The 26,752-nt window shown below is 46.3% G+C and overlaps 1 protein-coding gene across 1 annotated transcript in view; it reads left to right on the top strand.

Moving 5' to 3' along the window:
* The window catches only part of LOC308355043 (contactin-associated protein-like 3), a gene marked incomplete at both ends in the record, with an annotated part of 141,256 nt that overhangs the window by 53,501 nt on the left and 61,003 nt on the right, over window positions 1-26,752 (top strand). The window contains 5 exons of the mRNA XM_080822947.1: window positions 10,727-10,874; window positions 19,042-19,245; window positions 19,901-20,085; window positions 21,167-21,310; window positions 24,406-24,667. Of these exons, the coding sequence (XP_080679073.1) occupies window positions 10,727-10,874; window positions 19,042-19,245; window positions 19,901-20,085; window positions 21,167-21,310; window positions 24,406-24,667 (943 nt within the window). The remainder of the gene's footprint in view (window positions 1-10,726; window positions 10,875-19,041; window positions 19,246-19,900; window positions 20,086-21,166; window positions 21,311-24,405; window positions 24,668-26,752) is intronic.

The following is a 26,752-nucleotide window of genomic DNA, read 5'->3' as shown; positions in this document are numbered from 1 at the left end:
ACAGAGACCGAGTGACCGCCATATAAGTGGAGAGGCTCCTTGTTGTACACAGATCTGCTTCCTGCACTGAGGGCTGGTATCCGTCTCTCCAGATGCTGCTGGAAACACCAGGTGTCTGGATGCTCACAGCATGAAAGGGCACTGACAAGGCTCCTGGGTACCAGGGACCGTCCCACTGGTGCTCAGGCCGTGACAGTTACTGTAATAACCCACTGGCGACCCAAGCAGTCTTCCCTCCTCAGAGGAGGTTTGTGGGCAGCGTGTGACACTGACGGAGAGCTGGAGCCCCAGCTGGGACCAGCACTCAGACAGGCTCCTCACCTGTCCCTGTCAACCTACGGTCACATCCTGTGTGCCTCTGTCGCTGGCTCTGCAAAGCCCCTTCGCCCTTCCCTCCTCCAGCCCATTTTCAGGCACCCGCACTTCCCATTTCCTATCAGATGTTTCCTGAGGGTCAGCTGGATGTGACCGTCACCGGGGGGGGGGGAAGCAGTGCCATCTTGGGGACTCACTAAATGACCACTTCTGTGGGGCACATCCTCACAGCCCAGGGACCCTAACAAGTGCAGCAGGGAGGCCACTGGCAAAGAGATGAAAGGTCTGTAGGCCCCCTCTCAGGGCCCTCTCCAGGGCACCCTCTTCAGAGGAAGGAGGGACAGCCCCCCCTCCGACCTCAGATTGGGGAGGGTCAAGGACCGTGGATCCACGTGAGTCTCTCAGGGTGCCGGATCTCCCCCCAGGGATCCCTGGGGGAGCTGTATCCACACGAGGAGATGAGGACCCTGCTCCTGGTGGCTCCCACCCATGCCCAGCTAGTCACTGGAACTCTGCCTGATGCTGACTTCATGGCTGGTGGTTGGAAAAGAGGGAAACCCGACAACAACGAAAGCCAGGCTGGGCACCAGGAGACAAACCACCTTGCAACCTTACAAGAACTGGTCTCACTCCGTTTGACTCAGTCCTGATCACTAATTAGCTTCGTTTCAGATAGTCTGTAAAGATAGATTCCCAGCCCACGTTCCCAGCAGCCCCACTCCCCTCCACAACTCCGGGCACTGTGAGGTCATCCCACTGAAGCACATGTGGGTCTGTGCCCTGAAGCCTTGCCTGGGGACCATGGTCGCCCTTCCTGGCTTGGACACTCAGGGTCCCTCACAGTGCAGGTCCTGACCCGTCTTGCAGGCTCATCCCCTGGCCAGCCCGTGTCCTAAACGTCCTCCCGTGTCCCGGGGGCAGCCTGACAGCCCCCCACAGCTTCCTTCCAGCTCGGCGTCTTCCCTGCAGGTGTGCCCTGCCCCAGTTGTCCCTGATCTGGTGGCCTCCGTCTAAACTCTGTGCCATGAAAACCCAGCATCCACCTCTTCCTCCTCCAGGAAGCACTCCCTGACTTCTGACCAACGCACCTGCTGCCTTTCCCCGTGGACCCTGGCCTCTGGGGTTCCCGATCTGGTGGTGCTAGTTCCCACCCACAGCCCCAGCCTGGGCAGCCCTGAGAGCCCGCTCCAGCCCCTTGCACTCAGTGTCCAGTGTGTTTCCTCACCCTTCAGTCATTGGAATCTTGTAAGGAAGTATTCACTGCATTTCCGGGTGAAAGCAGCTGTTATCTCATAGAAAATAACCTTTTTAAATGATTCCCTGTGTATAGAGCATATTGTACTTCTATCACTGGTGGGTGGGCAGGGCTGATGTAAAGTATTTTACAGGATTCCTGGTGTCCAGTCAACAGAGAGATGACGGAAGGCAAGGACAGTTATGACAGCTTCAGCACAATAATTTTGAATTCACAAAACCCATTCATTGTAAGACTGAAAAGTCGTGTGTGACATAAGCCTATTGCATAAGCACATTGTTCTGGGTCCCCTGCCCTTAGATCCTCTCCGGACGGGTTAGCCTTTTAGCTGCATTCAGGACTTCTGAATTGCTCATGCTACAATATCCCATAGCATTATGGTTTATCTCATTTAGTAAAATGATGCTTAAAAATCACACGAATAAATACTGAGCAAAGGTCAAACTAACTCTTTTCTTAATCATAAAAAGATAATATCAGGGACTCTGTCTTTTTGTAAGGCATTCCAAAATTATGTAAGTTAAATTACGTTTACTTCGCACACACTGTCTTTTTAAAATCAGTCATAGATGGTAAGTGATCTGAGGGACTGGCCCGCTCAGACGGAGCTATGCAGCTCCGTCTATGTGCTAGATGTCCTGACATCTTCTGATTCATGTTTTAAGAAGTTTTTTAGTTTTAAGAGACTGTGGCAGAAGTAGGACTTCTGTCTCAATCATTTGTCATGCAAGGTCCTCCTTCTAGTGTATTTTACATAATTGGAATTGACTAGTCATAAGCCATGGCTGTGGTCATGAGAACAGGGTCAGTCATGAGCAGGGAAGCAAGGATTTGGGGCGGGGAGGAACTGAGCTGTTGTGATCCACTGTGCAGGAAATGGGCTCTCTGAGTTCATCAGGCATCTAGGATGTAGGGCACCTTCTAGAAGTCTGGCTTAGTGAATCACTTAGCTTTCCCAGACCACATGTATTTGCAATGAAGATTCTGTTTTCTGCCAATACCATTGTGTTGTGAGTGGGGGAGGTCAGTCCCCCTTGTGGGGTCGTTAAGGAACATTCCAGCGTGGTTGTGGAAGTCACGTGCAGGAAAGCTAAGAAATGACCGGGCTTGTTACGCTCACAGGTGCTAGGGCGGGAGGCACAACGGGCACTCCTTGCTCGTGGCCGCACGGCAGGTGGGCCCAGGAGGTAACCGTATCCAGCAGGTGCAGACCTGAGCCACTGAGAACCCCTGGGCAGCTCCCTGTATTTCAGGTTGGGGTGGCCACAAAGCCTTGCGGGGATTTCACTGGTATGTTTGGAGTCCCTGGGTCACAGACAGGGGAGGGCGAGATGGGGACCTTGTGACAGGAGCCTGCCTGACCACCCTGGTGGGCCCGGGAGGGGGCTCACGGCCTCTGCCTGGTGATGTTGAGTCATCAGGGAGAGAGGAAGTGCTAACAATTTACGATCCAGTCTTCACCCTTTCTTCTCATTTTCAACCTTATTTTCCTTCTCAGGTAAGAGAACCAAGACTCTGGTACTGCCCGGGACAGGCCCAAAATATATAAACAGTCTTTCATCACCTGAAACTGACAGAGAGGAAGCATTTCAGTTCATTAATGGTGACGTGGAACTGAGATTTGTGTGTTCTGCTGAGGCTCAGGGGTCCGTGGCGTCCGCTGGGCCCTGGACCCTCCCTGGCCACCTTTCAGACTCCTCGGTGCATCTGTTACAGTCTAAAAGAAAAGGACACTGAGCCTTTTTTTTTTGTTGTTCCTTCTTTTACTTCTTCTTCCTACCTGGCCTGGTTCCACAAATCATCAGCCATGGGACTCGTGTGCTTTCCTCTCAGTCTACAAATCACAAGCACCCCTTCCCTCCTCCATGGCGGGGGCTAGCCAGGGCATCACTGTCCCCTCAATTTGGCATGGAAAGAGTGGAAGTCCATGAAGAGTCAAAGATGTAGGCACAGACGCTGCAGGATAGTCAAACTCTGCATTAGAGCTACTTAACAGATGTTTTCTTCCCTGGTCCGCCACTGCCTCACTAAGACTACATGTATGTCACATGTGGCCAGAAGGCTCTTATAACCCTCGTTTGCAACAGCCACCATTGCGTCCTGGGAGTGGGTGGCCGGGAGCTGAGGTGGGGTGCTGCCCGGTGAGGGGGCAGGGAGCCCAGGGGAAGCAGTGCTAAGCGTTCTCACTGCCCTTGATCTCCCCTTTTACTATCCTGGGCCATGGTAGGACTCTGTGGGCAGATCATGTGGTTTATTTACTGAGTAACTTATTTAATAAACCCAGGTGGGGCTTGAACTCAAGACCCTGAGATCAAGAGTTGCACACTCCTCTGCCTGAGCTGGCCAGGCACTTGGCAGTTAGCCTCTTGAAAGATATGGGAAGCCACAGAGAAGGTTTCAGAAGTATTTTTTTAGTTGCCCAGTGGTATTCAGTCTCCCTCAGAAGTTATTTAAAAATCGGGAGTTTTTGTTCAAGACGTCTAATGCTGGTATGAATTCCCCCCCCCCAATTTATTGTGCTGCAGTTGACGTGTGACATCTCCCTGGGTACTCACGGGGTCTTCCCTCCATGTGCACGTTCCCTGGGGTCTCTGTGCATCCAGATTTCCTCTTGTAATGACCCAGGCTCGTTGGATCAGGACTCACTCTAATGGCCTCATTTTACCTTGATCACCTCTTTATAGACCCTGTCTCCAAACAATCACATTTGGAAGTATGGGGGGTTCAGGCTTCCACATATGAATTAGGGGTGGGGGACACAATTCAGTCCATCACAGTAAGTTAGATGGGTTCCCTATTTTAAAAATTTTTTAAAAATTTATTTATTTGACAGACAGAGATCACAAGTAGGCAGAGAGGCAGGCAGAAAGAGAGGAGGAAGCAGACTCCCTGGGGAGCAGAGAACCCGACATGGGGCTCGATCCCTGGACCCTGGGATCATGACCTGAGCCAAAGGCAGAGGCTTTAACCCACTGAGCCACCCAGGTGCCCCAGGTTCCCTACTTTATAAAGTATTTTAATGTTGAATTAAATACATATGGTATCTCTTCAAGTCACTGGTACTTCTCAATGAGAAATCTTCTAAATTTTATACAAATAACCCATTTGATATATCATTATTTTGAACATATGCAGGAGGCTAAGAGGATCGTGCTATTCTGCCAATAATCTGAGTTGTTAAAGAATGCCCCCAAACTGTGCCTGGAGTCAAGTTTATATTTAAGTCAAGTTATATATTTAATTCTTTTCATTCAGTTAACTTACTTAATTCCTTCAAGTTGCCGATAGGAGAGGCACACTATTAAACACTCATTTGAGGCATTTCTTATAACACTAACAATACCTCCTTTTGTTCTTTGGTGTCACTCTTCAAATACTGAAGGCTAATTCAGTTTCCAGAAAATACGCTTGTGCCACGTATCAAACCACACACCTTTTTTGCGATGTTCTGGTATTGTTTTCAGTAACCATACATTGCTTTTAAAGTATGAATTTTTGCTACTGGAAATGTTTTTTTCTGGCTTTTTCTCTACTTTCAACCTCTTTGCCAACACCAGTGGGACTTCCAGATAGCTTATAAAATGTATTTCTCCTGATCACATAAGAAGTTAGGGACGGGAGGAGCGTTGAGAAACCCTACTGGTTTTTCTGCAGAGTCAGAAACATGTCTTGTCTAGTCTGTTGGGTTCGTATTTCAAGCAGAAGGTAAAACTAAACAGTAAAGGCCTATAACTTCTCAATGTGCTTTAAAAATACTTCATTTCAATAATATTTTGGTAATGTTTACATTATCCTTTTATACAGCTGAGTTTACAAAAGCATATTAATGAAGAGTAGCATTCGGGACCGTGTTTCTGGCACCTGCTTTGGCCCTGGGACGTGGATGAGCCCAGGGCCAGGCGCTATGGGTTTCTGGGAGGTGTAGCTGTGCTCAGCCATGGGGCAGGTTCACTCTCCAGGTAGGGAAAGGTGCTGGGACCCAGAGACGTGGTCCTCTTTTTTTGCTCAGTCACTGGTTTGACTGTGTGACTTGATTCCACGGAGCCCATGAAAGAAATCAGGAAATGCTTACTAAGTGCACATTTTTTCTGACACACTGAGATTGTCACATCAGAAGATGCTCATCGGGCACCTGTCTGGTTGTTTTAAGTGAGAAGGGAGATTATTCGTTCACTTTCTAGGACACTGTTGAAGTCAACTCATCCGCATGAGTTAAACTCTAGCGCTCACCTCGCATGAAGCGCCTGCCTGACTTACATATAAGGGGTCAGGCCCTCCCTCCGGGTCATACTTCTGACATCCCAGTCTGGCTCACTCAGTAAAATGACAGGAGGAGGATTTCCTTGAGTTATCTATGTGTAAATGTTGCGTACTTTCTAGTTCACTCAAATATTAAAAATAATTCATAACAAGATCACTTACTTTAAAGCAACTGAGTACAACTTTGACATGGTCTAACGACAGGAAATAATTTTAGTACGTCCCTTCATGGTCCATGAGCCTCTGGAAATAATGGGGACAAAATATTATTTTTAATAGTAACAGTAATTATTATTATTCCCCCATTGCTCATGAAGAAACTGAGATGTGGGGAGATTTAAGCATCTTGTCCAAGACCATCATGGCCCTGTAATTAAAATGGCCGGAATTAGAGCTTGGGGATTCTTGCACACTCTCTTGATCCCAGCAACATCCTTCCTCCCAGCTCAGAGCTCTTAAAATAAAATGAACAGCGGTGAGTGAATAATGAAGCTCGGATTTCCTAGGGGCCTGCAGTAGAGGCTTAATATTTATTTATTTTTTAAATCACCAAGACCTGTTTCTATAGGCAACACTGCTTATTTGGAAAGAAGGCATTGGTATAAAGGCCGACCTTAGGACACAGATATTTCAAACCTGAAATGAAAAATACATAATAGGCATCTTGAGGTCATTTGTTGACTCCAATGAGGAATTGTGATGACTCAGTTTACACCCGGGACCATGGCTCCGAGGGAGTCTCCCAATGATTCCTTCTCCAGATTTAGAGTCGACTAACGTGACTGCTAACTAAATCAGTGCAGAGTTGGCAGCTTTTCAGAGATGGCACCGATTCCTAAAACAAATTATCTCCGAAACATATTTCTAGCACGTGAGCAGAGCCCAAGCCATGGACTCGGGTTACCTTCAACCTAACTAATGTGGAAACAGAAGACTTCATCAGACATCGTCTGCTCCTAATAGTGGACAAAGGATTCAATGTGATGCCTTTAAAGTGACCGGATATTGAGTCCGCGTCAGATGAAGTGTCCCTGGTGATCAGTCATGGGGAGAGTCTCGTCGGTGTGTTTTTTTTTCTTTCTTTTTTTTTTTAATAGAATGTGTTACAGGTTCTGTGACTTGTTTATATTTACAGAAGAATTTTTGTTGTTGTTGTTAGGTTTTATTTACTTATTTGACAAACAGAGATCATAAGTAGGCAGAGAGGCAGGCAGAGAGAGAGGAAGAGAAGCAGGCTCCCTGCTGAGCAGAGAGCCTGATGCAGGGCTCGATCCCAGGACCCCAGGATCATGATCTGAGCTGAAGGCAGAGGCTTTAACCCACTGAGCCACCCAGGTGCCCCGTCGTCGGTGTGTTTCTTAATGCTAGCGAGCCAAGAGGGATGCCAGAAAGACAGACCCATGGAACTCCTCCCACTAACTCATCAAAATTGTAAGAGAGGTTTTCTTGTTTTTACTTTACACACAAAAATGCTGGCTTCCCCGAGGTCAGTGCTATCACGAGAGATGGGGAAGATGGGGTTTTCATCTTCCCACTTACTAGAACACAGAGTGGGCCTTTGTTCCTGCAAGTTTGTGTGACCTGTTCACCCAGATCTGTTCTGGAAAACCAAAGCAAAAATACATACGGCAAAGAACAGATCACACCACCTCTTAAGAGATAAACACTAGCTTCACCAAAATATATGGGATCATTTCAGTAATGAGCCCTGAAAGTGAGAGTAACATGCTAGTAGGGATCCGTCTTGTGCCAAAGTCATTTCATTTAACTTCTGTATCTTTAAAGAAACGCATGACTGATTTCTACCCAAAGGGACTGGTGATAGTTCTTTGCAAGACAAAAATAATGTGATTCCTTAAAATTAGAATGAATTAACATGGTCACACAGCTGTGCACACATACATACATACGTTTCAATATCTGAATGTAATTAAAATCGTGTGTGACAAATGTTTCATATACAGATTCTCAGAAGTTTTAAAGAGCGCCTTCTGAATCTCCTCTTTTCTTAAACTATTAAGACATTATTGCCACTTGAAATATTCCTTAAATAGTATTTTGTCTAAATTCCATTAAAACAGCGCTAGAATTTCCTTTTGCTATATGGCATTGCCATCACACAGTCTGAATGAAGGTGTCCAGAATTTACCTTCCATGGACAAAGTGCTTCAGAAGGAAGTGATGATATCCAAGGAAAATAAAACAATTTGTTCAAATACCTTTCCTAGTTTTTGTCAGTTACCCTCAGATAAACATGGACTTCAGTTCTGAGGTTGAATTGTAATCTTGGCATCACAGTAAATGTGGGAGCCGATGGTGATCTGCACATCTTGGGTCTTGAACCTGAGACAGAGTGTAAGGAATGGGATGCAGAGTTGGACAGATGAACAGCCTCTGCCAGATGTGCCCGCCATAACCACAATGGCAGCCAAGGCCATGGCCACAGTGGCTGGTACTTGTGGACCACCTACCTCCAGGGAGGTGTGGGAACATGATTGTCAGGTATTATCTCATGTAATAGCTCCTCAACCTTCAGAGTTTGCTGGGCCAAGCTGGTTTTGTGAATGAAGGCAGTGGGTCTGGGAGCCTGTAATGACAGCCAAGAGCATGTTCTGGACAGTGGTGGTGTTGGTACAAAGCAGCTCCTGCCCACGCCAGCCTGCACTTCCTGCAGGAAGCTGGGGGCAGGGAGGGCACATTCCTGACTTCCCATTCAGAGCACAGAGTCAATGGAGAGGGTTTGCCTGCTCTTGGTGTAACGGTTGCCAACCCTTGAAGAACAGGGGACGTTGGACAAAGATGGCGCTTCCAGGGAGCAAGAGAGAGAGGCCAGAGGGCTTCCCAGATGATGTTTCGTTCACTAGCCAAGAGGAAGTGTTATAGGGTCTGAGACTGGCCCTGATACCACATTTAAGTTTTCTGTATTCTTGGTTCCATCTGTTCCTACCTGCTTGTCATGGCTTACAAGCCCGAGTAGTGATCCGGCTTAGTTTGGTTGGGTTTGGATGTTAAGAGAGGTCTAGGGTTTCACAAAGCAAAATGACAAGATGGGCATTCTTTTTGGCCCAACTACGAGCTTTGCTCCCGTGTGGCGTGAGTATGTCTGACCCTTTTAACTGTGGTGGGAGGTGGAGTGTGTCCTTCTGATGCAAGGGAGCATAAGAAAGGGTCAAGTCTTCTGATCCCTCATTTTATTACTATTATATGAAGGAGTATTACGAGAACATCTTTGGCCCTCTGGATGATAAAACTTGGAGAGATCAAAGAATGTAGAACCTGAACTTTTGACAGGGGGCCCAAAGAACTGAGCATTGAGGTAGATTTACCAGTTGACATAGGTTTTTAGAAGAGAGGCACCATACCTGGGGCTCTGTTTGTTTTCAGAGCGTAGACCAGTAAGGTCCTTGGATGGGGCAGCATTTTTCGCTAACATGCTGTGTTACGATTGGAAAACCTTAGGCTCCTATGGCTTTGCTGTTGCATAGGTCCCCTGGGAAAACTGATGGACAGTCTGAGGAAGGGTCGATGGAATCAGTTTTAAAAGGGGGTGTACAGTGTCAGGGGCAGACACCGAAATGCCCAGAGCAGGAAGAGCCTGTCGAAATCCTGGTGTGAAGGAGGCTAGTGGAGGTTCTGGGGCCCAGGTAGCAGGACAGAGGAGCCCAGCATCTCAGGGGACTTTGCAGGCGCAAATTGTCAACACGAGAGCTGTGGTCCTGTGACTCACACACCAGCTTCTGGAAGATCGCTGTTCAGGAGTTAATGCTAAGGTAGGCAGGACCGTAGGGGTGAGGGGAGCGGATTCGCCGACAGGGGTAACTAAGTCCATGTCATCGGAAGCCCGCCCACCTTTTTCTTCCTGGACGCAAGTATGGAGCACTTCAGGAGCGTTCAAGAGAGGGTGCGGGTCAGGGCAGAGAGGCTGCGTGGGGACGCACTTCCTGGTGTTGGAGTGTGTGCTCAGTTCTCCGATTCTTCTCGCATGTATGTGTTACCTTTGAAAAACTGAGCAAATCATTAGTAACATCTAAAATAGATTAAAACATTAGTGATATAGCTGTCTAAAATAGATTAAATCATTAGTGATATGATCGATGTGTGTATATGTGAGCATCACCCTTTTTTGGGTTTCCCCATATGCTGATCTGCATATGAAATCAACGTGGTGAGAAACGAGTCACTCATCCCCTGTAACAACGTCCACTATGCTCACACTGGCCCCTTCTAGCCTGAGGCCAGGTGTCTGTGTCTGGGCAAGGGCACCCCTCTGTCTTGTGGGTCTCCCCAGTGCTCCAGAAATGCGGCTAACTTGGGGGCAAGCTGATTGCACACTAAGAACACTGCGACTGAAATCCAAAGCCCAGAATCTAGTCTTGGCCATGCTGGGTAGCCGCTGTCCTACCGCCACAGACTCTTTCTACTTCCTTGGACTTCCGTTTTGCCTTTATAACTGAAGGGTTTGGAACTAGAAGCCTGTGTAGGTCCCTCCCAGCGCTCAGACCCCAGAGTCGAGGGTTCTCCCTGCGCGGATGGCCAGTTAACATCGTGCTCGATTGCCTTGGATGTGGGGCTGCAGGAGAGCATCTTCGCTCCTTAGGGATGAGGGAAACGCTTTAGGGGAAGAGCAAGCCTTCAAGGGTGGCCGGTTTACAGCCAGCTTAATGGTGCCGCTGAAACGTAAATCACCCTGCAAATAAGGAAAGCTTAGAACAATGGTGACTAATCCAGGCCCTGAGGAAATGTGGTCACATCCCTCTTAAACATTAGCAGACTTTCTATAAAGCAGGCAGGCTTTTACCTAAGAACAGAGTGAAGCTTCTGCCCCTAACCCGCAGGAGAAGAGCCGGGAGCTCCGAGTCCTGCAGATACACTGATCCTTTCTCCGTTCTCTCCCAGGGTTTTCCAGGCAACACGAACGCGGACAGCGTGGTGCAGCACCGACAGCAGCCTCCCCTCGAAGCCAGGTTCCTGCGCTTCCTCCCCTTAGCCTGGAGCCCCAAGGGCAGGATCGGGATGAGGATAGAAGTGTACGGATGCGCGTACCGTAAGTGCTGTTTACCCCTCTCCCCGCCCCAAAATCAGTGACAGAGGGACAGGCTCTCATGGCCAGGCGGAAAACCGAGCTTGACTTGTTTCTAACTTTTTAGGCATCTCTGTGTGTTTTTGTGGAAAGCCTGGATACTGAGGTCTTTAGTTACTTTAGTTGGACAAAGATATGGGCCCGAACTGAGCCTCAGAATCCGAGATTCCCAGGAGAGAGCAGGGTACCTGTTTTAGAGTGGGTGCGTCATCCAAACAACGAGGTCCAAGTCAACCACAGCAATTCACTGTGATGGATGGTGCCGTTCTTGGGCACTGAGGTGACCCTGGTGTGGGGATGCAGGGGACAGCAGGTGATCTTGTTTTCCCCATAATCCAAAATGACTCTGGGCTTCTCCCATATTCACTGCTCGAATCCCCATTTTCCTCGATGTGAACCCTGGTTTGAACATCATTTATGTGTTGTGTCTTCCCTCCTTTCCCCACTGATGAGCAGAGGGACAAAAGTCACAGCCAATGTGAGTGTGAACACAAGCAGAAACACATTCAGTGACATCTGTGGGTAAATTGACTCTACCATTGCCATTTTGATGATTTGGAATATACAGGAATTTTTTAAACGAGTACAAAAAGAAAAAATATTAAAGAAAAATTTCTAGAAAACTGGAGAATAACTCAAAGAGTATGTTGGCTGGGAACATCGTGGGAGGTTGGGTTTTTGGTCACGCTTCATTTCATACCTGATCAGGGCATTAGCTTTGCAGAAAAGTGTCAGCGAGATCTGGCACAGGCAGAATATTTAATATGTCAGATCCTACCTAGCAGACATTTTCTCATTCAACAACCACACCGGCCAGACATATCTGGTATGGCCTCGAGGGAGAAGAACTTGACCATGGAGACAGGGAGATGTTTGCGAGAGCTATTCCATACTGGACCTAGGATTTAAAAACTGTCTTCCCCCCAAATTTGGTTCTCATAACTACTATGTTATGCAGGCTTTCGTTTCTTTGTTCCCTCATGTGCCATGTCAGAATTTATCAGACACTTGCTATCTGCAAAGAACTGTGTTAGGGACTGGATGTAGGGGGCCCTTCTAAAATGATTGGTTTTCTTCGTCAGGATTTTATGAGAAGTCATAAAATTATACAAAACAAATGTGAAATATTGGAACACGGTCCTGGGGCCTAGGGAGGAGGGTGGTTAGTCAGTTTTCTGAGTGAAGGGCTTGCGGGGTGAGCTGGGGTAGGGAGGGCTTCTGGAGGGAGGAAGGCAGGAGCACACAGTGGCTGTGGGACTCTGGGCTTCTCTGGTCTCGGGGCCCGGGAGGGTGTGGGCGCTGTGGGGCACAGGGAGCCACTGCAAAACAAGGATACCATTGCCCGTTTGCTGGTCCCACAGGCAGGGAGACTTTCTGGAGGTGGTGCTCACCATCCCAGAAGTGACCCCATCCTAGATTCAAGCGTCCCCTTCGGCCTCAGCTCCACCATCTTCCTGAGCTCAGAGGGGCTCCACTTTCCAAACACTGTCTCTGTGTCGGCCTTTCCACGCAACATTCACTGGAGACGGTTTCGCGATGCTGTCCGCCCTTCCCCCCCTTTCCACAGGCCATCGCCTTCCCTCCTTTTGTGTCTGAGATCCGTGAACGTGCTCACTGCTGCAAGCGGCTGGGACACCCGATACTCCGTTTTCTCTTTGATCCCATAAAGTCAGCGTCTCCTTCCTCCCTTTACTCTGGAAACGGCTTCGGGTTTACTGACTTCAAAGCAGAACAGGGTCTTTGATGGTGATTTGCCGTTAGCCGGATGTTCTTCGTGAGGTGGTACCACCTCCTTGGGGGGAGAGGTCAGTCCCAGGGAGATCAAAGCTGCAGGCCTGGTCCCGGGAAGGACCTGCGTGCACCCTAAAGTCAGCAAACACAAGCTGTGCGCCACGGGGGGCTCCTAGCCTAAAACTGTGGACCGATAACAGTCACGGCAACTTGCAAAACTACGCGGCATCTGTGGCTTACTAGTGGAGCTTCTGTCTTGTCTTCATTCTTACTATTAATGAGAGCAGTTGTTCAAGCATAGAGCTTTGCACTTTTGTTTTTGACAGTAATTGTATATGTTATGATTTATAACCCAAAGTGCTAATTATTGCCCCCTCCATTTCTACTTTCACTGCTCTGTTGATATTGAGAAAATGTCCAGATTGCTTATCTTGGCATATAATGTCTCTTAGATGCAACTTGTCTCTTTGGTTTCACTTCTTTAAACTCCAATTACAATGATATTTGCTGTTCCTATAAACACCATGGCTTCATGGCTTCCTGGTGTGGCACACACAGGTTCTCTACCTAGAAATCCCTCCCTTTCCCCCACTTCTAGAGTGCACGTGGAGTGTGTGTGAGGTCTTCTTAGAGTCCCATGCCCACCAGCAGCCCCATGGAAGGGGGGAATCCAGGGCCATATTCCCCACGGACTTGTTCTAGGCTTTGTATCCCACTCTAAAAAGGTTTCTCTTTGGGTGTCCTCTGCTTTCTTAAATTTTCAGTTAACATTTACACACTCTGATCAGTTTCATGTTGACATCCTTGACGTAGGTCTCTGTAAGCCACAGACACCGACACTGGCCCCGGGTCCTCCTTCATTTCTTTCTCGACTGTTATTCTTCCCTGGGGCGTCTTCTGCTCCTTCTTTTCCACTTTGACTCCTGTGTTCATGGTCTGTGTCTTCTCAGGCATTCCCTTGAGCTTGTACTAGTCCCATCCTGTGGTGGTGTAATGTCATCTTGTGTTCATTAGCGTGTTGTTTGTCTGAATAAGGGAAGAGAGAGAGAAGGAGGGGAGGACAGAAGGAAAGAAGAGGGAGGGAAGGAGTGCATGAGTCCTTGGGAATACGGACTATGTAGGCACAGAATGGCCAACACCATGGGGACCTACCAGTCATCCCCGTGACACTCTGGTCCTGTGTCAAGTCAGGCCTGAAAATAAAATTGGGAGTAAAACATGTAATTGGCCATTTTAAAACATTGTGTTTATCTGGGGCACATGGGGGGCTTAGTCAGTTAACCATCTGACTTGATCTCAGCTCAGGTCTGTTTCTCAGGGTCATGACTTCAAGTCTCATGTTGGGCTCCACACTGGGCATGGAGCCTAGTTAAAAAAAATTAAAATATTGTGTTTATTTTAAAAATGTACTGACTGTTACAGCAGAAATTTATAGGTTTTGTTTAGCAACCTCAAGACATCCTTGATATTTATATATTTCTGTAAATATAAATATATATGTAATATAAATACATATGTAATATAAATATCATAAAATTTTAAATAAATAATGCATTAAATTATCCCTTAGCATCACACTTAACTTTTACAAGAAGGCTCCTGAAAAATGTGTTCGTACGTAATTCAACTAATTAAATTATTGGGGTACTTGAGATGGAGGTCCACTTATTATGAATCAAAATGGGAACCAGTAGTTTTGTCCATTGCAAGAGCGCAGAACCTACATTCCAAAATGGAAAATGTGATATGATGCTTCGTTGAAAATTTGAAGTGTTTTTCCAATTTATATGATTGTATTTTATAATTATTGGTTTTATTAACTGTGACTATTTTTTAATTAATTTATTTATTTTTATAAACATATAATGTATCTTTATCCCCAGGGGTACAGGTCTGTGAATCGCCAGGTTTACACACTTCACAGCACTCACCATAGCACATACCTTCTCCAATGTCCATAACCCCACCCCCCTCTCCCGACCCCCTCCCCCCAGCAACCCTCAATTTGTTTTGTGAGATTAAGAGTCACTTATGGTTTGTCTCCCTCCCAATCCAATCTTGTTTCATTTATTCTTTTCCTACCCCCCCAAACCCCCCATGTTGCATCTCCACTTCCTCATATCAGGGAGATCATATGATAATTGTCTTTCTCTGATTGACTTATTTCACTAAGCATGATACCCTCTAGTTCCATCCACACTGTTGCAAATGGCAAGATTTCATTTCTTTTGATGGCTGCATAGTATTCCTTTGTATATATGAACCACATCTTCTTTATCCATTCATCTGTTGATGGACATCTAGGTTCTTTCCATAGTTTGGCTATTGTGGACATTGCTGCTATAAACATTCGGGTGCACGTGCCCCTTCGGATCACTACGTTTGTATCTTTAGGGTAAATACCCAGTAGTGCAATTGCTGGGTCGTAGGGTAACTCTATTTTCAACTTTTTGAGGAACCTCCATGCTATTTTCCAGAGTGGTTGCACCAGCTTGCATTCCCACCAGCAGTGTAGGAGGGTTCCCCTTTCTCCACATCCTCGCCAGCATCCGTCATTTCCTGACTTGTTAATTTAAGCCATTCTGACTGGTGTGAGGTGGTATCTCATTGTGGTTTTGATTTGTATTTCCCTGATGCCGAGTGATGTGGAGCACTTTTTCATGTTAACTGGGACTATATTTTGATGGCTATCACCAGCATGGGCATGAAGGTGAGGGAACCTCTACTTTTACAGTTGGGCTGTCCCCCATCCATGCTTGGAGAGCTAGCCCATGCAAACTCACTGAGCGAAATCTTCTCTGTCCCACAATATGATGTTTTGGTTTAATTTTTTTAAAAATCTATTGCCTTGGGGCACCAGGGCAGCTCAGTGGGTTAAGCCTCTGCCTTCAGCTCACTTCATGATCCCAGGGTTCTGGGATTGAGCCCCACATCGGGCTCTCTGCTCGGCGGAGAGCCTGCTTCCTCCTCTCTCTGCCTGCTTGTGATCTCTGTCAAATAAATAAAATCTTTGAAAGAAAATCTATTGCCTTTAAAAATGGTGTATGAGTGACATATGTTTAAAAATGTCATGTTATGTTTAGTGACGTGTCCATTTGTTTTCAGATATTCGGACTGATTCATGAATGTTTGTAAGTGAACACCATCTACAGATTCTCTTTGACTAGGCCAGTGCACACACTACCACTGTAAGTCATTCTTGTGACAGGGCATACTCTTACTTATCACATGGACTTCATGTTTATCATGAGGGGCTTCTTGATCAACAGTATAGCCCATTGTTTGAACCATGTTGGCTGCTTTTGGGTGCCTATCTGTAAATTGAGTGTGACACATGCCATATGATTGGTGGGTCTTACCTTCTTTCTTTCCAGACAGTTCCCCAGAGAAGACCTCCCCGTTGATCCACTTCCTCCTTCCTGACTATGAGCTTCCTTGTCTCTAGTTTCCTAAGCAGCCCACAGTAAGACTAGGCTATTCCTGGTGAAATGTGTTCTTTTCATGATAGCTGAAGTGAGAAGGTGAGGGGAGCACTGTCAGCTCTGGAAAGGCCAAGCCATGTCTGTCCTCTTGGGTTTCATCCCAGCACCTAGTGGGTGCTACACCCATGTTAAATGAAAATAAGGTGTACTTGTGGGAACCAATGGAAATTAAGTCAGGGCAGTGTGGGGGTAGGGGAGGAAGGGAATATGGGGGAAAATGGTCTTTTAATAACAAAACTGTATTTTCCAAAGCCACATCCCTGCCAAGGCAGGGTCTGAAGCTACGGATGGTCCATATAAAACCAGTCTTCTGTGATGTTCCACAGGAGCCGTAGTATTTACCTATTTTTTGACTTCATAAATATAGATTCATGAAAGGCCACAAAAAGAGTGTATTGAATTATGCAACAGGCAGATCAACAGAAATAATTAAATTTGTGATTTCCCATCTAAAATAGGGTTTTTAATACTTATTTATTTATTTTTTTTCAAAATTTATTTATTTGACAGACAGAGATCACAAGTAGGTAGAGAAGCAGATAGAGAGTCGGGGGAAGCAGGCTCGCCGCGGAGCAGAGAGCTCGACGTGGGGCTCGATACTAGGACCCTGGGATCATGACCTGAGCCAAAGGCAGAGGCTTTAACCCACTGAGCCACCCAGGTGCCCCGGGCTTTTAATATTTAAATCGAAGAAGGATCGCCACATGTCTTGCGGTGAGCTGGTTCTTATCACGGCCACCTGTAAGCAGTCAGGAATCTGGCTCAGAAAGGATCACTGGCTAATGTCGCTGAGTGCGGGATGACAGGCGTCTGTAAAGGGCCAGACAGCACACATTTTAGGTCTGTGGGCACCTGTGCTCTCCTCCATGATTCTTCATTTTTTTTGTTTTTTATCGAACCTTTAAAAATTAGCTCATGGGGCCGTACAGGCTGCAGAGTGATGTAGGTCATTTCAGATGAAGAGAAACAGCCTCACATTCCAGACTTCTGAAAGCAATTCCTCATTTTTATCTGTGCTGTTTTAACTCCTCTCCACTGAGCTTACATTTGTTACCACTTAAGATTTTAGTGAAACCACCAGGACTACTACAAGATATATTGTTTGAAGTGGTTTTGTTTTACTCCATTGATGACATCTTTAGATTATAACTCAGCTCCCTTCTAGGCTTAGAGGACCTGTCAAAACACATGTTAAATGTGCCTCGTAAGATAGAAGGTGATGATTAGCTTGTGGTTGTTCTAGGTACGAGTGTTAGGGATCTCACTGGAGAGGAAACAAAAACATTACAACAAAAGGATTTTCAGCCCATTCTTTTGTGTTTCTATAAATCCAATAAATTTTTCACTACTCCATTTTGCCTGAGGGGAATGTTCCTGGAAATATAATCTAGGTTCTTTAGAGCAATGGTTCTCACACGTAGTCACCAGACCAGCGGCATTGACATCATCAACATTGCTAGGGGACATGTTAGAAAAGCAGACTCTCAGGTCCCACCCCAGGCGAGCAGAGTCGCAGTTCTGGGATGGGGCCGGATCTGTGCTCACCCAAAACACCAGGACAATTCATTCGAATTTGACAAAGGGATATGTTTTTATCAGACGTTCATTTAACTATGCAATGGAGAATAATTGCTTGTTTCCATGATTTTTAGACACACTGCTGTGTTTATATATTTTCCACCATGTACGGGAACCAGAATCAATCTCCTGAATTTTCAGAAGGTGGCTGCATGAAATAAAGGATCCCTTAGAGTTGTGAACATAAAGGGTTTACTGTATACATTTTGGTTTGTCTGAATGCAATGCAGGTCCTCGTGTACATTGGCCCCAGGCTTTTGTGAAGTTAAATAAACCCAACGTCGTATCACGTCGTATCATCGGCTCAGAAGACATCAGCCTCCTGTTTCTTTGGCTTCCTCTTGCACCTTCATTTATTGCACACACACATTTGAAACAAACTCTTTTTCAAAAATTTGAGTGCAGCGTACACACAGTGTTACATTAGCGTCAGGTGTACAACATGGTGATTTGACAATTTTACGGGTTGTATGGTATTCCCCACCAGCGTGGCTGCTGCACATCCCCGTACAACTCGATTAGAGTATCGTTGACTAATTTCTTGGCCGTACCTCTCACACCGTGTCTTATTCGCTCACTCCATGACCAGAGCCAGAAGCTGCCGCTCCGCGTCACCCACTTTACCCAACCCCCACCCCATCCCTTTGAGAGCCACCAGTTTGTTCTCTGCATTTATAGGTCTGGTTCTGCTTTCTGTTTGTTTATTCATTTCTTTTGTTTTTAGATTCCATGTATGAGTAAAATCATATGGTTTTTGACTTTTTAAGGGCAGTAAAGTCTTGTCTTTTTACTTGTGAAATATGAGAAATACGAGCGATTCTTCTGGGTAGTATGAATCCCTTTGTGTGTCTCCTGTTCTGTCTTTGGTTGCTTTGACCAGTGTTCTTTTTACATTAATGATAAAATATAACTTTTTCAATAAAGAGAATGCAAGTGACCTTGATAGTGGGAAAAATAAGACTGTCAGAGAGGTGAGGGACAATCGCAGCTTCGTAGCCACGATGTGCCACCGTGGGGAGTGACTTTAACTGTTTTATTGATCTTCGTTGTTTGCAGGATGAGAAGTGGCCAGTACAAAGCCAGAAGCAATTGGGCTTAGTCAACAGAAGTATTTCTAGCTGATACATGTTAGGGAAAATGTCAGAAAAGGCAAAGAGTAGAGGTTAGGGAATCTCAACTACGGGTATCGGGGAGGATAGGCAGCACCATTTTTCCCCCCCTGGACTAAACAGACCAGAGATATATTATGTGTGCATGTGTTTTTATGTCAACTTACTCATTTCAGTGCATGAGTAAAGGTATATTATACTTAAATTATTTTCTAATTTCTCCCGCTATAGGATCTGAGATGGTTAACTTTGATGGGAAAAGCTTCTTGCTATACACATTTAATCAAAAATCCATGAGTCCAGCAAAAGATGTTATTTCTTTGAAATTTAGAACCAGGCAGACTGACGGGATTCTACTCCACAGAGAAGGACAAAACAGCAAACACGTCACCCTGCAGTTAGTTGGAGGAAATCTCATCCTATTGCTTAATTCAGGTAAAAATTTCCCAGTGGATGTTTTCAAAAATATACCTCTCTAGATGGAAGTGTCTTTTTATGCTTAGTTTTTCACAGTTAAATAGCTAATTTATCCTGAAACCAGAACACTTTCGGGAAAGAAAGAAGACCCTAGAAATAATTACCCTGGAGCAAGAGGCATGAAACAGAATGGTCTGGGCAAATGGAAGCGTGGTCGCTCCGCGGTTGAGGTGTACTACGGGGAACATGCATGTATCCCAAATGTACTTCACTGTAACAAGTTTTATAGCTCGATTAGTGTGTAAGACCATTTGCACAGGTTCAGTAAACAACCTGGTAATATTGTAAAGACGAGGGGTGGATCCCCGAAACCATGAGGCAGTGCTCTTCGTGAAGTTCTCAGGAGCTGTGAGGCCATGTGTTTCATGAGGTTCTCAGAAGATACTTCCAAGAAAAATGAAAATGCAATAACTAATAATAATAAATACAAGAAAAGTGGAAGAATCATTCCTGAGTGAGAGAAGGTTGTACATGAGGCTGAGGTAAAAGCAGTTGACCAGCTCTCCAGATAGAAGTGTGCAAGGAAAGTGATTGGGGGACATATTGACCTCCCACACGGCACCATGGTACCGAGTTGGATGGGGTGGTTCATTTGTTTCACCTGTGCTTGTAGGCCGTACTAACCTACCCTGCCCTGACGCCCATGCGACCCTCACCCTGGGCAGCCTGCTGGATGACGAGCACTGGCATTCTGTCCTCATCGAGCTTGGGAACATGCATGTCCACTTCACAGTGGACAGGCACAGTCAGCATTTCCAGGCCAAGGGCAAGTCCGACTACTTGGATCTTGATTATAAGGTGTGAACATTTCTTTTCAAGTATTATAGATTTTATTATTTAAACACAACATAACCTTTTAAGAAAATACCGCTACATAGAGAAATACCCATTGCTAGTAATTTGGAATTCTGGTGAAACGTTTCCCATGGGTGATGTCAGCCCAGAGAGAGACCCACGTGCATTGTTGAGATGTTTTATCACTCATAGGTGTGAGTTCTCCCCTGGGAGGAAGTAGTCATTGAATTCGGAAAGTGTGTAGTTGAAGAGCTATCAGTATGACAGGCGGCACAGTAAAATACACGTGTCCAGACGGCTTTCCATATTATCTCTGGTGTTGGCCGTGACCCATTCTTTTGGAGATCTCTGTGTTTTAGGGCGATCGTAAACAGAATTAGCAATCTAGGGTGCTTGGAGAAGTAATCACCATACATTCCAACCTGCTTTTTTGAGGAACGAGAGAGCCAGAGTCAGGCGATTCAAAATACTGTTTCTCGGGACATTTAAAGGCTTAACGCATCCCCAGCGTGTTGCCCGCATGTATCTAACCAGCACTGGAGAACACCTTTTATTCTGCCAGTTCTGCGCAACACATCTATCAGAGCAAAGGGGATGATTTCAACATTCATTTAGTGTAAGTGGCCTCAGCCGAGGAGGCCAGCTGCAGAGCCTGGTCCTGAATGAGATCATCGATGCCTTCATTATTCTAACCGATCAGCAGTGTCCTGGCAAATACCCGGACCCTGAAGCTGGGTTCTAGGAAGGTTTGTAAAGTGGAATGTCATCACGGTCAGCCGCCTTGTCACCCAGATCAAGAGTGACTGTGGAAATGAACGTACAACATTCCCCATCAGCTGAAGTGACATAGCCCTTTGAGTAGCAAATTGTGAGAAGGGATATTTAACCTACTTATCTAAATGTAATAAAGAAAGCCTCGGTACATCTATGTCTAAAAATTCACTTGAAATTAACATGATAATGTTAAAATAATGCCAGATAGATTGGAGGCAATTATCCTATAACTGCTGAGCATACGTGTTTTAGGCAGACAATCAGGAAATCATTAAACAATATTATTTATGTCATTTTTTTTCTTTCTAAGATCAGCTTTGGAGGGATTCCTGGACATGGAAAATCAGTGGCATTCCCACATAAAGACTTTCACGGCTGCTTTGAAAATCTCTACTATAATGGAGTGGATATCATTGATTTGTCCAAGAAACACACACCACAGACCCTCGTCATGGTAAGAAAGCTACACATGAGGTCAAAGGAGAAGGGAACTGCAGCTTGTCTGATGGACCCAGTCTAGAATATGCCTCTCCTGAAGGCAGGGAAAGTGCCAATCACGTATACCTTTTAGTTCGTTTTTGACTTAATTCACTAAATAATTAACTTGATTTTTAAATTTAATTTTCTAAAATTTTAGTTCCAGTCACTAACATACAGTGTAGTATTAGCTTCAGGTGTACAGTTTAGGGAATCAGCATTTCCTGCATCACCTGGTGCTCCTCACAAGTGCCCTCCATCATCCCCACCACCGGCTTAATTTTTACAGGTGTATGAAAACAGATGTACGGTTTCACAAATGCATCATGGCACATCTGAATAAAGACTTTTCGGGGCAGGGTCTCTGTTTGGGATTGATTTCCTCTTGCTTCTTTCTACTGTTACTGAACTCCAAGCTCAGCTGCCTGTCACTCACTCGAAAGGCCAGTACTCGAGAGATGAATTTGGGTTGGGAAGGAATTTGAGCTTAATTTAATTTGAGGCCCGGAACCTGGGGAGAAGGTGGACTCTTGTGCAAAAGCCAGCTGCCGGGTTTCTGCCCGGCCCAGTGATTTGCAGAGGGGTTAGGAGTGGGTTGGTGAAGGGAGCGGGTGGTCTGCTGCATCTGTCCATCCCGGGCAGACTCCATGGTGCCGGCCACAAATCCTACCTCCGTGCTCAGGGGCTGTGCCCCGGGGGTCTGGTGCCTGTTTGCTGATGTGCAGGAACACCCTATTGTTCTGCAAAGGGAGGCCGAGGCCCACAGATACACAAAGGGAGGTTAGTAAAATCAGTCCTGGGAACTAAGGAAGAAAAAGGTTTGCCAGAAAACTTGCTTGACTCTTCGGAAGGCAGATGTGGCTTCGAACAGGCGACTGGGAACATTTGGGACCTTCTTGCCCCAAGGCCAGGGGTCTGTCTGCTGTGGATCTGGGGACTTAGGTCAGCGAATAAGGAGCATGTTATCTCGAGGCAGGCGGACCCCTCAGACGGGTTGGACTGTTGTCAGGCTTTCGTCTCGCCACGCGGCTGCAGGCCATCCCCCCGGGCCGGCGTGTTACGGAGCTGGCGTCTGTCCCCCCGGCCGGCGTGTTACCGAGCTGGCGTCCGTCCTCCCGGCCGGCGTGTTACGGAGCTGGCGTCTGTCCTTCCACGTTTGGTTCCTTAGACCCGAATCCTCTACAAGCAGTGCACCCAGCTTTGTGAATATCGATGCCTCCATATCGAGTGTCGTTTACAGAAATGGGATGGTTTTATGTAAGCTTTTCTCCATCTCCATTTTCCAACTCAGCGAAACCTGTGGGAATGCTTTTTTTTTTTAAGACTTATTTATTTTTTATTTATTTATTTTTTAGAGAGAGTATGAGCGAGAGAAAGAGAGGATCTCTCAAGCAGACTCCCCACTGAGCTCAGAGCCACACATGGGACTCAATCCTGGGACCCTGAGACCATGACCTGAGCCAAAATCAAGAGTCGGTCACTCAGCCGACTGAGCCACCCAGGTGTCCCGATTTATAAGAGAGTTTTAGGTTTGATATATCACCTTATGTCATTAATGATCCAAATATTTCCTCAGATTAACCAATTTTCTATGAAATATAAGATCATGTTATAATATAATTATATATCATATATCATATCTTTTATATTAAATGTTATGGGCCATGTTGAGTATATAAATGCCTTTATTGATACATAGCCAATGTCTCAATGTATTTTTTTAATAGCTTTGTAGTATTTGGTCTTGCTTTGAAATACTTCTGAAACCCTAGACTCTAGATACAGTCTCAAGGATTTTCCTGTAAAAAGTTTTAAGGCGGTTTCATTTATTTATTTACTTTGAAACTGAAAAAAAATTAAGTCTTCAACTGTCTGGGCTTTACTCTTTGTGTGGATCAGTAGTTATTTTAGGTCTCACGGGTACCCATTCATGCCTGAGTTGTTTAGTGATCAGACCCAACCTCCGCACACAGGCTTGAATCTTACCTCTCACCACATACTGACTGTACCTGTGGTCTCAGATCTTTCTGTGGGTCAGTCACTGGGCTCTGCTGCTGTGTTTACCCCATACCAATGCCATATTGACTTGATTACAGTGCTTTTATGGTATATATTTTGGAGAGGAAGGGCAATGTTTGGGCACATATTCCTCTGGAATTTATGAAAATTTATCTAAATTTTTAAAAGAATTTATTTACTTGAGAGAGAGAGAGAGCACATGCAGGGGGAGAGACAGAGGGAGGGAGAAGCAGACTCCCTACTAAGTCCTTGATCCCAGGACCCCGAGATCATGACCTGAGGTGAAGGCAGAGGCTTAACCCACTGAGCCCCCCAGGTGCCCCACTTAATTGGAGTTCTTTTAAGAACTTAAGTTCCTTTCTCCCAAACACTATGATTAAAGGTAAGTTTGCTCCTGGAGCAGTAGATATAATGTAAAGCTCAAAGGTGTGTTTTTTAGTAAAATAGAATGAAATAAAAGCAACAGGAAGCCAGCGGGTCAGGCTGGGGAGAGCATGCTGGTTGACACGGCCCATGGGAGCCTCTAAGAGGCTGACAGCCCACTCAGGCCGGCCACACCCCTGCCTCAGATGGGCCGAGGCTTAAGGCCTGCCTGAGCCAGATGTTTGTGTCCCCTGAGTAATGGGTGTGTAAGCATTCACACAAGCAAGGGGAGTGCAGGAAGGGCCCCGGAGCCGCTGTCCATGGTGCTGGGCTTCGTGCCGCACGTAAACAGCCAGTGCCTCGAGGTATAAGAAATCTGGCTCCTGTGTTGTGTCCTGCGCCCAGCACAAGGCCTGGGAAAGACGTATCTCCAGATTCCTTTGCCAATGCCCAGAAATGGAGGAGACAGAACTGCCCTAGAAGCCTCAGAAGGAGGTTTGCCCAGCCAGGGCAGTGTCACGGTTTGAGGGACCTGTCAGGTAAATCTGGACTGCAGCTGGGTGGGGAAGCCTAGGTCTTGGGTCCTTGCTTGCTGGAAGGTTGATAGGAAACTGCACCTCTTGGAAAGCCCGTTGTTCATGAAAGCATCCCTTCTGCCCCTTCCTAAATCCTTTTCCACTGTATTCACAGGGAAATGTGTCCTTCTCGTGCTCACACCCTCAAATTTCGCCCGTGACTTTTCCGAGCTCCAGGAGTTACTTGGCTCTGCTGGGCACCGTCGGAGAGGACAAGGTATTGGTCGCTTTCCAATTCCGAACGTGGAACAGGGCAGGGCTGCTGCTGACCACTCAATTCCGACATGGGCCAGCGGCTCTCGTCCTCGTTCTTAATGATGGAAAACTCAGGCTGAGTCTCTCCCAGCCCCGACACCCGGCGAGGGACGTCACAGCAGGTAATAGGCGTTTGCTGTGACCGCACGGTCCTTCTGTCACCTCTGCGTTAAACGTTGACTGAATCAGTAAGATACTCGTAATCCTTCTAGAGGGAACTAGAGTTCTTTCACCTTTGAACTAGGTACCTCCAGGCTGTTGGTGTGTGAGTCAGTGTGAGCCGAAGTTAGCTGCAGATCACACATACCTCTCAAAAAGTTTAAAAAATAACCTTGTTATCAACTGATGGTGGGGAGTTGGCAGTCCGCTTGAAACACTGGAGAACAGTAGCCTAAGTTAGAGTCCTGAGAAAAGAGGTTCCTTATACCGTCTTTTGAGTCTATACACACACCAGTCATAATATTTGAAGTTACAGTTTTTCCCAGATTTTCTGTTCCTTCGGGAATCCCTGTTTCGAATGAGGCTTCTTATAATTGTGGGTGAATGTTCTGCTTGGCTTCCAAGAAGGACCCACATTTCTAAACTCCCTTCCGGGGTTGTGTTATCCTCGGAGTCTGGGGACTGTTTTGCGTTAGAGTGCTGGTGAAAATGTAGAGCCAGGTAGGTGTCACTCCACGAGTGTTGACTACGGAAGGAGCACCTTGCCTGACCCAGGTTACCAGGTCAGGATTGAAAGCCAGGAATGAAATGTAGCTCCTTGTTTCTCTTTATAAATAAAAGAAAAAATCTGACCACTGGCATAGGGAGTTCCCTTTTGGACCTCAGCAGATGAGCACAACCAAGTCAGGTTTTGGAAACTGCTTCACTCTTGGTTTGTGTAGATTTACAAGCTGCGTGCCTTATTAATGAAGAGATGGTGTTTTGCTGTTGCTTCATGTGAGTACACACCGTTCTCCCTTCCAACACGCTGGGAGTAGTTATTTAACTTTTTTTGAAGGCTGGCACTGAAATATTATAGAAACTTTTATCGAATTGATTTTTTAAGCTTTCACTGGGCAATGCGTTAGTTTTTGGAAGCAAACCAGAGGTGCATTTTTCTTGCTGTTTTTTTTAGAAGCATTTGAGGGGTGATTTTTGTTTTGTTTTGTTTTGTTTTTTTACCTTTGAAATACAGGCCTGCTTCCAAGATACTCAGGTCTGGTTCCAGACCACCCCAATACAACAAATATTGCAATAAAGTGAACCAAATTGATTTTTTTTGGCTTCCCCACGCATATAAAAGTTATGTCTGCAGCATACCATGGTCTGTTACATGTGCAGGAACTTTATGTCTGGAAAAACAATATACGTGCCTTAATTTAAAAAAATACTCTATTGCTAAGAAATGGTGCCGCGTGAGCCTTCAGCGCGTTGTAATCGCGGATCACGGATCAGTGTCACGGATGTCGCCATGATGGAAGCGTCTGAAGGGTCGTGACACAGACGCGCAGCAGGAGCAGATGCTGTCGGAAACGTGTCCCCGAGAGACACGCTCCGGGCAGGGGCCATGAGCCTTCCGCTGGGGAAAGGCGCGGTGTCTGCAAGGCACAGAAAGCGAGGAAGAGGAGACAGATGGCGACTGCTTTTCATTCCAAACCCTGGATGAAGCGCGAAAGCACCTACCAAACCAAGAACCAAAGTTGAAAGGCTGAGTGAGACGTAATCACGCCAGATGCCAGGAAAGGACACCCGGTCACCGTTCATCCTGCTTCCCGCTTTTGGGTCCTATTTCCGAATAGTTACCTCACTGTGTTTGTGAAGGGATCTGGAAAGGTCCGGAGTGTACAACCTAGTGTCCGCGCGCTTGTGGAGCCGGGCCAGTGGAGCGTGGTGGGGACAGAAGGTCAGTGGGGGGGAGGGGAGCGTGCTTTCCCTTTCTGTAGGAAGAGACAGAGTCCACCCTTTCCCGAAGGGCCTCGACTGCCCAGGGCAGTGTTCTCTGCGATCAGGACGGATTTTGCACAAGCTGGTGGGAGACGTGTGTGAGAGGACTCACCTCCCAGGCCCATTTCCAGAACCACCTCTGTGCTGCTAGGGCTGATGGGCTCGAAAAGTGCCACCTGTGTTCTCCCCAAGCCTCGGGTCCTCGTCTTCAGAGGGACACTACTGTGACCGATGGTAGAAGAAATGATGTTGAGCCTACAGACCACGAGCCCCGTGCCTGCTAG

This window comes from Martes martes (assembly GCF_963455335.1).
Source record: "Martes martes genome assembly, chromosome: 14".
NCBI classification, from domain to species: domain Eukaryota; kingdom Metazoa; phylum Chordata; class Mammalia; order Carnivora; family Mustelidae; genus Martes; species Martes martes.
Note: the sequence above shows the minus strand (reverse complement) of the source record. Positions and strands in the feature narration are given on the sequence as shown.